The sequence below is a fragment of the Gopherus evgoodei genome, chromosome 1 (assembly GCF_007399415.2).
Source record: "Gopherus evgoodei ecotype Sinaloan lineage chromosome 1, rGopEvg1_v1.p, whole genome shotgun sequence".
In the NCBI taxonomy this organism is placed as follows: Eukaryota; Metazoa; Chordata; order Testudines; family Testudinidae; genus Gopherus; species Gopherus evgoodei.
Window position 1 is genome coordinate 304,804,242 of NC_044322.1, and position 12,526 is coordinate 304,816,767.

Here is a 12,526-nt window from a genome sequence, read left to right on the forward strand (position 1 = left end):
TTTTCCTACAAAGTTTAAATAAGTGGTTACTATAGAACATGTCCATAACTTTAATTCCCTGTATTGGGTCATTGTTACCACGCTCTTTCCCAAAAATTCTCCATGACAAAACCACAGATCTCCTTTCAAAGGATGAGAGTTAAACCATCATACTTATTACGGAAGTTCTATTCACAGTTACACAGTTAAGGTTGAGTTTGGCATTTTAAGAAGGGTTGCAATCACTTTGTAATGAAGGAACAGTGTACCCTCCTCTAAATTGCAGCATTCAATCTTTCAGTACAGAATGAATTTTCAGGGAATTTACAAGTAAATTAGTTAATTTTCTTGAATTCATAACAAAAATTGATCTTTGAAGAAATTTAGCATCCTCTTCAAAACATATATAGCTAAATGAAGAAACTCTGTTATGAACAATAATGACACAATGACTATTAATCCTAAATATTTCTTTTAAAAGACTATACATTGCACCAGATCTATTCAACAGGAAGGACCAGAAGTAGAAACGCATGAGGTGATGTGCAAAGGACATTTGGGGGAAAAGCAAAGGAGGAAAGTGGGACGGTGAGCATAATGGAAAGTAAGAGGCAAGAGAGAGGGTAAAACGCGCAGTTATGGTACCTAAACAACTTTAATTCCAACCTGTAGTGATATCATTCAGTAACCCAGTAAGACAATTCTGGTAGTACATAATACTGTTTGTAGTCATGGATTACACTGACTTTTAAGGACACATTAAGATTTTCAATTTTTGTCACTACAGAAGGAAGTGAAGGTTGTTTGGGTGCCTTAACTGTACCTTTCTACTGCTTAACATGCATGGATTTCTGTTAATTTTAAACTTAACTCTGAATTTTCAGCGTTTGCAATGTTTGGGGTTGTTTTAATTACAATATTCCTGCAACGTTTTTACTTATAAATCACTAGTATGTATGCAACCTTAAATCTGGTTTTAGGTAGCTTAAATCCATGACTAGAAAATGATCATAAAAGGTGTGCTATGAAGTATGAAGTTATTTCATCACATTTATTCAAATGACTATTTCTACTGTACCAGAACTGTAGAATATCACATGTAGTCAAAGCCTGGTACATTCAATTAAAATTAATTAAAAGGAAACAAGCAGATCAAATATTAATTTTACTTTTCTTTTCTTTTCCCTTTTCTCACAGCCTGTCATGGCAATGTGACCAAGTAGATGGCAAAAATTCATCAATACAGCTTGAAATTACTTTTCACCAACTATATACTTCCTTAAATCTGTCGTTTTTCCATTTTGAATGTATTTAAGAGATATCATTTCACACTTTACAGTACTTAGAAAATGAAGTTCCTTTTGCAATTCATTAACTTAGAACTCCTCTCAGTACAAGCCTAACTCAGCTGAAATATTTTGTCTATGTTAGACTGTAAACTCATGTATGTTACACATGGTTGTACAGTTCAAGCAGTGTCAGCACTTGCTAATTAATCCTATTTTATATACTAATAACTTTGCAAATTCCGAAATGGTAAGTTGTTATAAAAAGGGAGAGGAGAATAAGTAAGGAATGCCAGAGAGAGCTACAAGGAGGGTGAAGAAGCAGAGAGAAAAGAGAGAGAAGAGAAGGTAAAAAAAAAAAAAAAAAAAAAGGAGAATAGCAAACATACGAGAAGAAACAAAAAGAATGATGAGGGGAGAGAAAAGGAAAGATTTAGAAGGAAAAAAGAACTGATGGACTTGCCACTATTAATTTCAGTTAGTGAAGAGATGCCAATCAAATATTTTGAACTAAAACAACATAAGAGGGAAAGTGGATGGATAAAGAGGAAGAGGAATCACTTGAAAGAGTGTAATCTTCAATTTCTTCCACTTCATAATGAGTCTTAATTTTTTTCCTTAATAAATTTCCCTTGTTCCTTTTTTTAAATTATGTACATCATTGACTGCGCTAGTGGACCCCTCAAGACACTCAATTTTTTCCCCTCCATTAATAAGTTCACTCAGATGCTCACATGAAGGAAACCTATATATAAATGTTAAAATATCAGGGCCCGTTAATAGTTTGAGACTACAGAACATGTTTTTTGTGTTAGGCATTCTCTCTCAGCAAATGAGGGGAAAACCCAGCATTTTTGGCAAGGATTCAAGAAATGCTTACAAAATTATGATTTTAACAAATATTTGACATCTGGAGTCAGGAATAATAGAATTAACATCAAATGTAGCCGCACTTGGTATTTAAGAATTCTAATTCTGAGCACCTGAGATTGCAGGCTCCACAACAGCTATCACTTTTCAAAGCACATACTATAGAATATATAGCTGTGAGATTAAACACTTTGCCAGTGATCTAACAAAAAAAAAAAAAAAAAAAAAAAAAAAAAACTTATCACAAAACAAATTAAAAGTTATATTACAACATCTGGCAATAAAATTAAATATTTGAATTGCTACATTTGACAGAACTGGGATCCAGTGAGCCAACTGCTAGCATTGAAATTGTCTGAGCCAGTTTTATTAGTAAAAAAAACCAAACAAACAACAAACAGTTCTTAAACATTAAGAGAGCCTACCTAAAGGTTGTAGTAAGTATCTCCTAGTGTTGAATATTCTCGCTACTCCCGCCAATGTTAATACCCATGTCTCAGCCCATTGTTTCTCTGCTGTATCCCTTGAATGATGAATGAGAATATTGCCTCCTCCTGATTCAATCTTCTCTTTGTCAGCTGTTGTGGAAGACTCTCTAACCCTATCCAACAGGTGAAACAGAACCTACGATATTCAGAAAAAGGATGCATTGATTATTTCAGTCACATATTTCAACTCAGGTAAATGTAACAAGGAAATCATAAAATAGCACACATTTTCTCCCTTTCCCTGTTAAATTCCAGAAGGCACCTGAAGGATTCCTCTGTTTCACCCAGCCTTCCCAGCACCTGTGGTGAGGGTACCTGAATCAGCCAGCTGATTGGATAGGCTGGCATATGGATCTTGAGATGAAGGGCCACCATTACCATGATCAGAAACTTTGAAAATATCCTTAGTGCTAATAAAAGACCAACACACTGACAATGCTCCATTCCCAGAGAAAATCTGAGAAACCTATGAAGTGCCTCCGTAGTAGCTTTTGTCTCTCTTTTAGATTGGCTGATGTCAAGAGACCAATAGGTCTGAAGTGCCATGCAGATGGAATGTGAGACAGCAGAATCAAGCTAGGTATGATCATAGTGGAACATGAGTCCCACAAGGGACAAGCAGTCTGCCCAGGTTCTAGGCAAAAGGATTTTCATACATAGGCTTGATTGGCTGGAAAGGGTCAGAAACAGAAGTGGCAGAAAAGCTAAGCCTCTTGTTAGATCATCCCAGTCACATGGATAAGGAATTACTTTCTTCCATGTGCTCTTCCCCAGGAAAAGGAAGTTGCTTTAATTTTTTCCAGGTAGAAACAAGATCCAGGTCTTCCTTTCTATCTGAGGTAGAAGGAAGACTGGGTCTTTGATGGCTATGCTACTCTCACAAAGGGCACCAAAATTTTATGCAAAGGAATCATGCATCTATCTGTGTGGAGAGAGTAAGAATGAGCAATACAACAGTCCAAGACCAGAGGATACAAACTGAAATACTGGTCTCAATTTCATGAGCACATTTGTGTAGAGAAGGGAAATCAAGATGATGTAAAAATGGTGATAAGCTAGCCTAGGGGCAGCACAGAAGGAAAAAGAAACCATCTGGAAGCTCTAAGAACGTTTAAGATAAAATAGTTCCTAGTTACTGTGTGTGTGTAAATAATATATTATCTTTAAAAATCCTATAAAAATTAAAACTGGTATTACAATAAGCATGTGTAAGAGACAGAGACTACCAAAATGTGGATGTTGTATTCTACAGCAGTTTTTTGCTCAGTACCTTCCATATAACTGTGTGCCATGTTGAATGTTGAAGTAAAGTTCCATGGGCACCAATTGTAGAAAACAATGTCTGTCCAGCACTCTTTCTAACTGCAGGTCGTGGATCTACACAGAGTTCCCCCAGCTTGGCATAGAGACAGAGCCAAAGGCAGTCAAATGGTGGTGCTGGGTGGAAAGGACGGTTTAACAACACTCCCTTCTCTTCTGCCTGCTTCTGCAATACTGCTTCCTCTTTGTTCAGCTCTTTTTCAATGGTTTCACCTCTTTGGAAGAAATAATCTGAAATATTCCACTACAAACAAAGAAATGTAGGAACACATTTTATGTATGGAAAAATAAAATATTTAAATACACATTGATAATTGCTCTGATTGTGAAGGAGCAGTGTTTCTAATTTGCCCATTTTAAAGTGTACTGCAAAATATGTCCTAAGCAACTCTCAGCTCTACTGATTAGAGAAGGATTACATTTAATTATTCTTACAAACCGATTATCAAGAACTATATTTATTTCCAATCTTCAGTTTTTAGGCTCTCAAGACACAAATATATACAAACTGAAGCATCAGAAAAGGATTATTAAAATCTATAATGTTTCTACTAAAAATGTTGATAATCGTCATCTCTCTGCAATACCATTCATTTTACATAATCATGTTTGTTTCAATAATAATTTACTTAAAGACAAATTCTTATCAGTACATTTACGTTGACTTCAGTGGGAGTTTTATGAGAGAATGACATGCAGTTTCCAGCCTTTATCGGGATAACAGTCTAGACATTAACTAGCATTAACAAGATTAATTAAATAAAAGCCACACTAATCCTCATTATGAATGCAAATGAAACTCACCAGTAAACCAATTGATGTTAGGCTAATGTTTAGTTCTTGATTGTGAAGTCCAAAGCTTCCTGCAACTTCAACAACTATTTGTAGGCAAGTGCATGGCACGGTTGGTAGGAAGTCTGTCACAACCAGCTGAAGACACTGGAATGCAGTTCGTATTAAGGACTCTCTTGAGGAAATTGAAATAAGGTACATGTTATTTTTTTTAAGAGGGTACAAATTATTCTATTATGCACCAGGATGCAACATTACTACAGAAGAATAATCGGATTTACACACTTGCTCTAGATTCAAGCAAAATTTGAAATACATTTAGGATTTGTCCCAACTGGGGAAAAAAGATGTTTGTGGGTTTTGTGTTTGGTGTGGACTTTTTTTTGGTTTGTTGTTCTTAAGAATGTGTTAGCTAGCACATTCTAAATTCTAATGCAGAGAAGGCAAGTTGTACTTTAGCACGTTGGCTAGACCAACTGAAGCACAGGCTCCCCCAACTCTGCCAGCTTTCACATGCTGAGGTACAACTTGCTTGTCTAAATGGAGTTTTAGAACTTGTTAGCTAACATTCTAAAATACGTCTTTATCCTTGGCAATATAAACCCTAAATTAGGTGGCAAGACCGAACTGGCCTGCAGAAAGTGGCAGGAAAGGAAGAAACCAAAAATGCATGACAGGATGCAGCTAAGCAACTGGATGTAGCAGGAGACAGTGTCTAACATGTAACCCTCTTTCTTCTCTTTTCATTTTACACGGTTAAACCAAAAACATTATTGCTATAATTAAAACTGCTGTTTTCACTTGCTCTGAGTTGACATGGAAACATTAAAAGACGAAATGGTCGTACAGAAACTTGAGTGGCTTCAAACAAGTAGATGCTACTTCAGCACACTAGAAAGTGTGCAGAAGTTGTTATCCATGTACAGTAGCTGTTTTGAAGCTGATGTGGAAGTCTTTGTTAAGGGCAGACATTTCTGCACATACACACATATGCCCTTAGTTAGAAGCTGGAAGATCTAGTCCAATCAGATCCAGCTCAGCCTTGCAGGAAGAAGATGGAGCTGGCAGGGTAACCCAGACAATCTATGGATTGGCTCTAAATAAAGTTTCCTGTAATTTTACAGATGTCAGTGGGATTGAGATTAGAAAACTCCATACAAGAGGAATCGCGGACTGGAGTCAACTCCTTTGTGAGCTGAACTACATCACTAAATCAAAGACATCATTTTAGCCTAACAGCTACAGAAATTGTCAGTTTTTTTTTCTTATTTCAAGTTGTGGGTGCACTCTGTATTGTGGATGCTGAAACAACTGGTTATGCGATACAACTGTTTTATCTAATTGTTAATATAATACCTATAATACCAGATTATCTCTGATTGCCAGAAGTCCCCATGATTGCATTTTCTGCGAGGTTTAAATATAAATATATTTTAGGATTTAGGCCAGTGTTATATGCTTCATTTTAAAGGAAAATAACTCTCTAATTAGTGATTAGTCTAGTGAGGGTGCGCTGTAACTGCTGTGCTGTAATAGTTTATCTTTGGAGTGTTATTCAGTAAAAAGACACTTGAAACAGCTAATTGTGTGTGTAACTGTCTTATGGTAGAGACTGGTACAGGATTCCTAAGAAAAGGAAAGTGAATCATATAATTTCCACTTTTAATATTCAGAGGGTTACTTTGGAAATTCATCTGTATTCCGTGCAAATACTGCAAATCAAATAGAAGAGTCCTGTAGCACAAAGCACATATAACCTACATATAACCTATGTAAGTTATATACAGTTGTAATCAAGCTTCACTCTGGAGCTTCCCTAGTATTTGACCCAGAGTTCACCACGCTTGGATTATAGAAGCATGGATCAATCCAGAACATAAATTCAGAAAAGGTCCAGAGTCTGAATAGAGGAGCATCAGTTCTATATTAGCTGAGCCCTGTGAAAAAATGTTTGTTTTCAGATACTAGGCTCTACAAGTAAGAGAAAAAACAGTTACCTATCTTTTGTAACTGTTCCTCTTCAAGATGTCTTGCTCATGTCCATTCCATTCTAGGTGTGTGTGCACCCGCATGCACAGTCATTGGAGACTTTTGCCTTAGCGGTATCTGTAGGGTCGTCTGTACCATCCCCTTGAGTGCTGCGTTCATGAGTTGGTATATTAGGTGCTGACCTATGACCTCTCAGTTCCTTCTTGCCAGTAACTCCGACAGAGGGGTAGGAGGGCGGGTAATGGAACAGACACGAGCAACATATCTCGAAGAACAAGTTACAAAAGGTAGGTAATCGTTTCTCCTTTGAATGCTTGCTCATGTCAATTCCATTCTAGGTGATTCACAAGCAGTATCCTCAGAGCTGGGTTCAGAGTCTTGTGGCTTGTAACACTGCTCTACAGAAGCCAGCATCGTCCTGGGCCTGCTGGGTAAGTGCATAAAGAGACGAGAATGTGTGGACGAACGACCAGGTGGCCACTCTACAGATGTCCTGGATAGGCTAGGAATGTTGCTGAGGAGGCTTACGCCCTGTTTGACTGGGCGGTTACAAGATTCAGGTCCCATTCTGGAACAGGGTCCCTGATGTGTGGGTAGAGGCCCTTGAGGAACCTGGCAGTCATGTCCTGGGCAAAAACCAACCTCCCCTCAAGCAGTGGATGGAAAGCCGAAATAGCGGCCAAGTGGACTTTGATAGTTGAAAGGGACAGGCCTTGGAGCTCCAGATGCAGTCCAGGACCAACTGCAGCAAGGCCCACTCATGTCGAATACCTTTATCCGAGGTCCAACAAGCAAACCACTTCCATTAGGCCAGGTAGGTCATTCTGATGGAGGGCTTTCTGCTTCCTGTTGGACAGTGGCTGAGCATTCCTGCTCCTCTGCATTTAACCATGCAGCAGCCAAGCAGTTAGGCGCTGCCAGGTTCAAATGCAGAAGACTGCTGTGGTACTGGGACAGCAGGTCAGGCCTGAGTAGCAACTATAACGGAGCAGCCACTGAGAGCTCCAGCAGCGTGCCGAATCAGTGCTGGTGTGAAAGTAGAGTGAATTATATTGTAAAAATAAGAATGGATTAAAGAAATGTTGCAGGTACCTTTAAGCAGAAATAAAAAATGTTGAAATACAGGTGCCAGGAAAAGAAAGATTAGGCATAAACAATGGTGCTAATGGCAAAACATTAACAGAAGATGGGTAATAGTTAGTAAGGAAATAAGATATGCATGTCCAGCCCAGGTAAACTTATCAGATTCTGCTTCCTTTGTTATCTTGTTAAGTTCTCGCCCTTATATCTGTATAAATAAGACAGTTTGTGTCTTGCATCGTGCTCACATTATCTGGGTGTTATTAGCAGAGCGCTGTGCTAATAAAACAGAGTGGTCTGACAAACTGTGAGTCCCGAGTCTAACTTTGACAATTTGGCAGGTCACACCGAGATGGCAACCGTCTTCACTAGGGCCGTGTGATTCCTGACCATTTTTGTAGGACGACCGTGGCAGCCAGCACCTGGGCATTTGGCCCGAGCGGTCCTCCACCTGAACGGAAAGGCGAACAACCACAGTGAAGTCTACACCATCGAACCTGTTGCTTCCCAACTCTGTTCTGGTAGGGATCCCAGGATCTCACATCAGGAATCTGGTCAGGTAATTATTTCTGTGTTTTGTCTGGACTGAGGACTGTCCTGTCTCTGTGTCTATCTGTTCTCCTGTTGAGTGTTTGAGTCTGGGTGCCGTCTCCGTCCAGGGATCGGCTGACCAAGGGTTCCTGTCCCCTGGTCTGAGTGAGTGGAATCTGCACAATCGCAGCCGCACTGCACCTTGGGTAAAACCCTTGGTGTGAAATCAAGGGCGATTGAGGCAGTAGCCTGTGGGCTCCTTTTGTGTGTTGCACCAGGCATCGCTCTGATGAACCCGAATTTCCTTCTTGTGGGATTGGTGTGTGAAGTCCTCCTGTATGGGTAACCAGACGTCTAAGTCGGGGCAGTTCCCTAAAGGAATGCTGGCTCATTTATGTATTTTAGGATGGGTCCGGACTCCTGTAAATTACTGGAAAAATGGTCTAGGCTAACTCAGGGGGATCCCATAACTCAGTGGCCATTGTTAAAATCTTGAAACAAAGACCTAGTGGACGTCTTAAAGGACAAACTTGGCCAGCCTAAAACTAAATTGGCTAAAGGAGAGATTAATTGTTTCATGCAGTGGTGGGAAGAGGCAAATTGTAGGTGGATAAAATCAAAACTCGCCTCTCTCAAATATTCAAATAAGTTACAAGCTTTATTAAAAGCCCCCTCTCCCACAACCAGACCGAGCACTCCCCTTTACCCCGTTCTCCAAACCCTGGATTGATCCCAACCCTCTTCATACTCCCATCTTATTGTAAAAAGGACAAAAAGCCCCTTGTTTTGTTCCCCTTTGTCGTCTGCCTCAGAAACTGATTCTTTAAGTGTTCCACTACCAATTCAGCAAGGATGGTGGGCTCCTCAACTAGACCCCACCATGCCTGGTCCTTTTTCTTAAACATTTCATTCAAAATTGTGAAGTGACCATAATATCACTCATAAACGGTTCATTGAAAAAAGCAGGATCGGGCCTAGACAAGCAGGCAAGCAACAGATAAAGAAACTGAAAAACAGGCTGGAAGCCCTAATGGCATAGTGTCAGGAGTAAGAAAAGCAGTAAGTGCAGACATGAACCCCTGGAACAATACCTAAAATGGTGAAATCTGAGGTGATAAAGGTGTCATTTTGGGAGATAAACAAGTGATTTAAGGAAAGAGAGTAAAAAGTTAACTCTACAGAGGCTGGAGAGAATTAAGCAGTTAAACTTTGTGAAAATGTTAAAAAGGACCACATTAAAGAGAGAATTCTGGGTTTCTTTGCAGCCATTCTGAAGGGAAAATGGGCCCTTTTCCAAAAGTGCACTTGTAAATAATCCAAATATATATACAGCTATGTAAAAACAAAGCAGTGTAAAGGAATGTTAAGGAAAAGAAAATGAGTATGTATCTATTTGTCTGCGAAAATATGTAAATTTCTAAGAATCTAAACCAGCACATCTGGTTTGTAAAACTCCTGTTTTGTAGGTGTAAGATAAATTGGTTTTGTTTTTGTTTTTAATGCCACTAAAAATTCAGTTGACTCTTTAATTCATAGCTGCAAAACCAACAGACCTTTCTGCAAGACACAGGTAATTGTGCTGTTTGGCTTTGGGATTTAGCATTTAACCCTTAAGGGGTAACTTGAGTCTTTACAAAATTTAAAATGTTTTTAAATAAAGACCAAGTCATGGCTGCAGCAGGGCAGTCCAAATCAGGAGAATAGGGAGAGATTCTGGAGTCTTTTTGTTTGTTTGGTTGTTTTTTTTTTTGGTAACAATAGCAGATAAGAGCTGTAGTGAAAGAATAAGAAATTAACAGTGACCCAGAAGCAACAGCAGAGGTGAGGTGCACAAAACAAAAAGAAGCAATGTTAAAAACACTGAGCCTTAAAATGGCTCTCTGTAATCAGACTGTCACTTTGATAAGGGTACTTAAAAACTCTGTAAGAACAAAATAATCAGTTATACCTTATGTAAAAATTGATATGGCTAATGTTTTAAAAAAAGTTATAGTATGGAAGGAATGTGCATTTTCCCTAGGACATGTGCAGTGTATATTGTAGAAAGGGGTAAAAGAAATGCAAATGAAATGTGCAGCTGAATTAAAATCTTATTAGGGCTCCAAAAAGACCCGCAATAGGCTGTGTTTTTTTTTTCAGATCCCTGTGTGTTAAGACAGAGGGTATGTCTACATCTACAATTTTGCAGCGCTGGTTGTTACAGCTGTATTAGTACAGCTGTATAGGGCCAGCGCTGCAGAGTGGCCACACTTACAGCAACCAGCGCTGCAAGTGGTGTTAGATGTGGCCACACTGCAGCGCTGTTGGGCGGCTTCAAGGGGGATTCGGGGAACGCGAGAGCAAACCGCGGGGAAGCAGGTCTCCTTCCCCGCGGTTTGCTCTCGCGTTCCCTGAACCCCCGTGCAAGCAGGTCTCCTTCCCCGCGGTTTGCTCTCGCGTTCCCCGAACCCCCGTGCAAGCAGGTCTCCTTCCCCGCGGTTTGCTCTCGCGTTCCCCGAACCCCCGTGCAAGCAGGTCTCCTTCCCCGCGGTTTGCTCTCGCGTTCCCCGAACCCCCCTGCAAACCGCGGGGAAGGAGATCTGCTTGCACGGGGGTTCGGGGAACGCGAGAGCAAACCGCGGGGAAGGAGACCTGCTTCCCCGCGGTTTGCTCTCGCGTTCCCCGAACCCCCCTGCAAACCGCGGGGAAGGAGACCTGCTTCCCCGCGGTTTGCTCTCGCGTTCCCCGAACCCCCCTGCAAACCGCAGGGAAGGAGACCCGCTTGGGGGGGGGATTCGGAGAACACCGGAGCAAACCGCGGGGAAGGAGACCTGCTTGATTACCAGAGAGGTATCCTCAGGTATGCTGGGATACCTGCTTATTCCACGGAGGTCAAGAAAAGCGCTGGTAAGTGTCTACACTTGATTACCAGCGCTGGATCACCAGCGCTGGATCCTCTACACCCGAGACAAAACGGGAGTACGGCCAGCGCTGCAAACAGGGAGTTGCAGCGCTGGTGATGCCCTGCAGATGTGTACACCTCCTAAGTTGCAGCGCTGTAACCCCCTCACCAGCGCTGCAACTTTGTGATGTAGACAAGCCCAGAGTCTCTGAGCTCTGCTGACGGCTTTGAATCCAAAAGCCAAGCCTGTGTGGATGCAAATTACCTAACTGATAAAGAAAAGTGACAACTGCCAGCACAAAAGAAGCTGCAAATAGAGAACATACCTGGTCAGCAAACAAATTGCCTAAATAAAAGACATGGTATAACAAGATACCTTTAATAGATTTAACATTAATGTTATTGTTAATATTAAACACTGAAATAAATTGAATGTTAGTAAATACCCTTGTAACAATGTATAATGTGTATGATTTTTGGAAAAATCCTTTAAGGTAATATGGTAATGATGCTTCTCAGCTATTACCTGTGAATAAACTTAAAGCTTAACACTGCAGGAAAAACATTACAAACTTGGTCTGCTATATAAGAGGAAAAACTGAGGTATACCACCTCATGAATTTAATAACTGAACAGTGGAATAATTTCCCCCAAATCCTTAAAAAGTAGAAGCCATTAAAACCTGGCCTGCCTACAAAACAAAAAACACAGGAAAATATGGAGGTAATTCCCCAATCAGCAACGGTATTTGTAAAAGAAAGGAATCTTTAGGCAATAATCAATGCCACCCCAAAAGGGGTAGAAAAATGTTATTTTTGTCTTTCAGAAAATCTAAAAAGCTAATACCAGCTACAGAACAAATGAAAGTAAAAAAAAAACCATACTGCAATAGCTATGGAATGTACTGAAAAGTAGATGTTTAGAACAAAAGATGTTTTGGGTAATATCAGAAAATATTAAAGTTTTAATGCATCTGTTAAAGCAAAGGAAAAAAATCATTGTTTGATACCTATCGATATAAATGGATGCAGTATGTCTCCAGCACGGTGAGACAAAATTTGTTAAGTGAAAAAATCGTTGTTAAAATTGCACACAAACAGACTCTGGAAGCAAAGATATGGAAAGTTAGCCCACTCCCCAGATTGCACCTGGAATCCTTCTGGCTACCCAGGACCTTGAGCCAGTGGGCTCTGCTTGATTTTCATCAGGACTATGTGAATCAGCAGCAGTGAAAGGAAAGCATATAACAAAGCCTCCAACCATTGGAGCAGAAAAAAGTTGAACTGGAAGTCTGTCGATTTCCCGAATTG

At 40.1% G+C, this 12,526-nt stretch overlaps 1 protein-coding gene across 7 annotated transcripts in view; it reads right to left on the minus strand.

The window, feature by feature from the left end:
• Positions 1–12,526, minus strand: part of MON2 (MON2 homolog, regulator of endosome-to-Golgi trafficking) — a 171,524-nt gene that overhangs the window by 55,235 nt on the left and 103,763 nt on the right. For all 7 annotated transcript variants that reach the window (XM_030548859.1, XM_030548858.1, XM_030548857.1 and 4 more), the window contains 3 exons: positions 4,748–4,910; positions 3,894–4,187; positions 2,561–2,759 (listed from right to left, as the gene is read on the minus strand). In XM_030548859.1, coding sequence (XP_030404719.1) covers positions 2,561–2,759; positions 3,894–4,187; positions 4,748–4,910 — 656 coding nt within the window. The remainder of the gene's footprint in view (positions 1–2,560; positions 2,760–3,893; positions 4,188–4,747; positions 4,911–12,526) is intronic.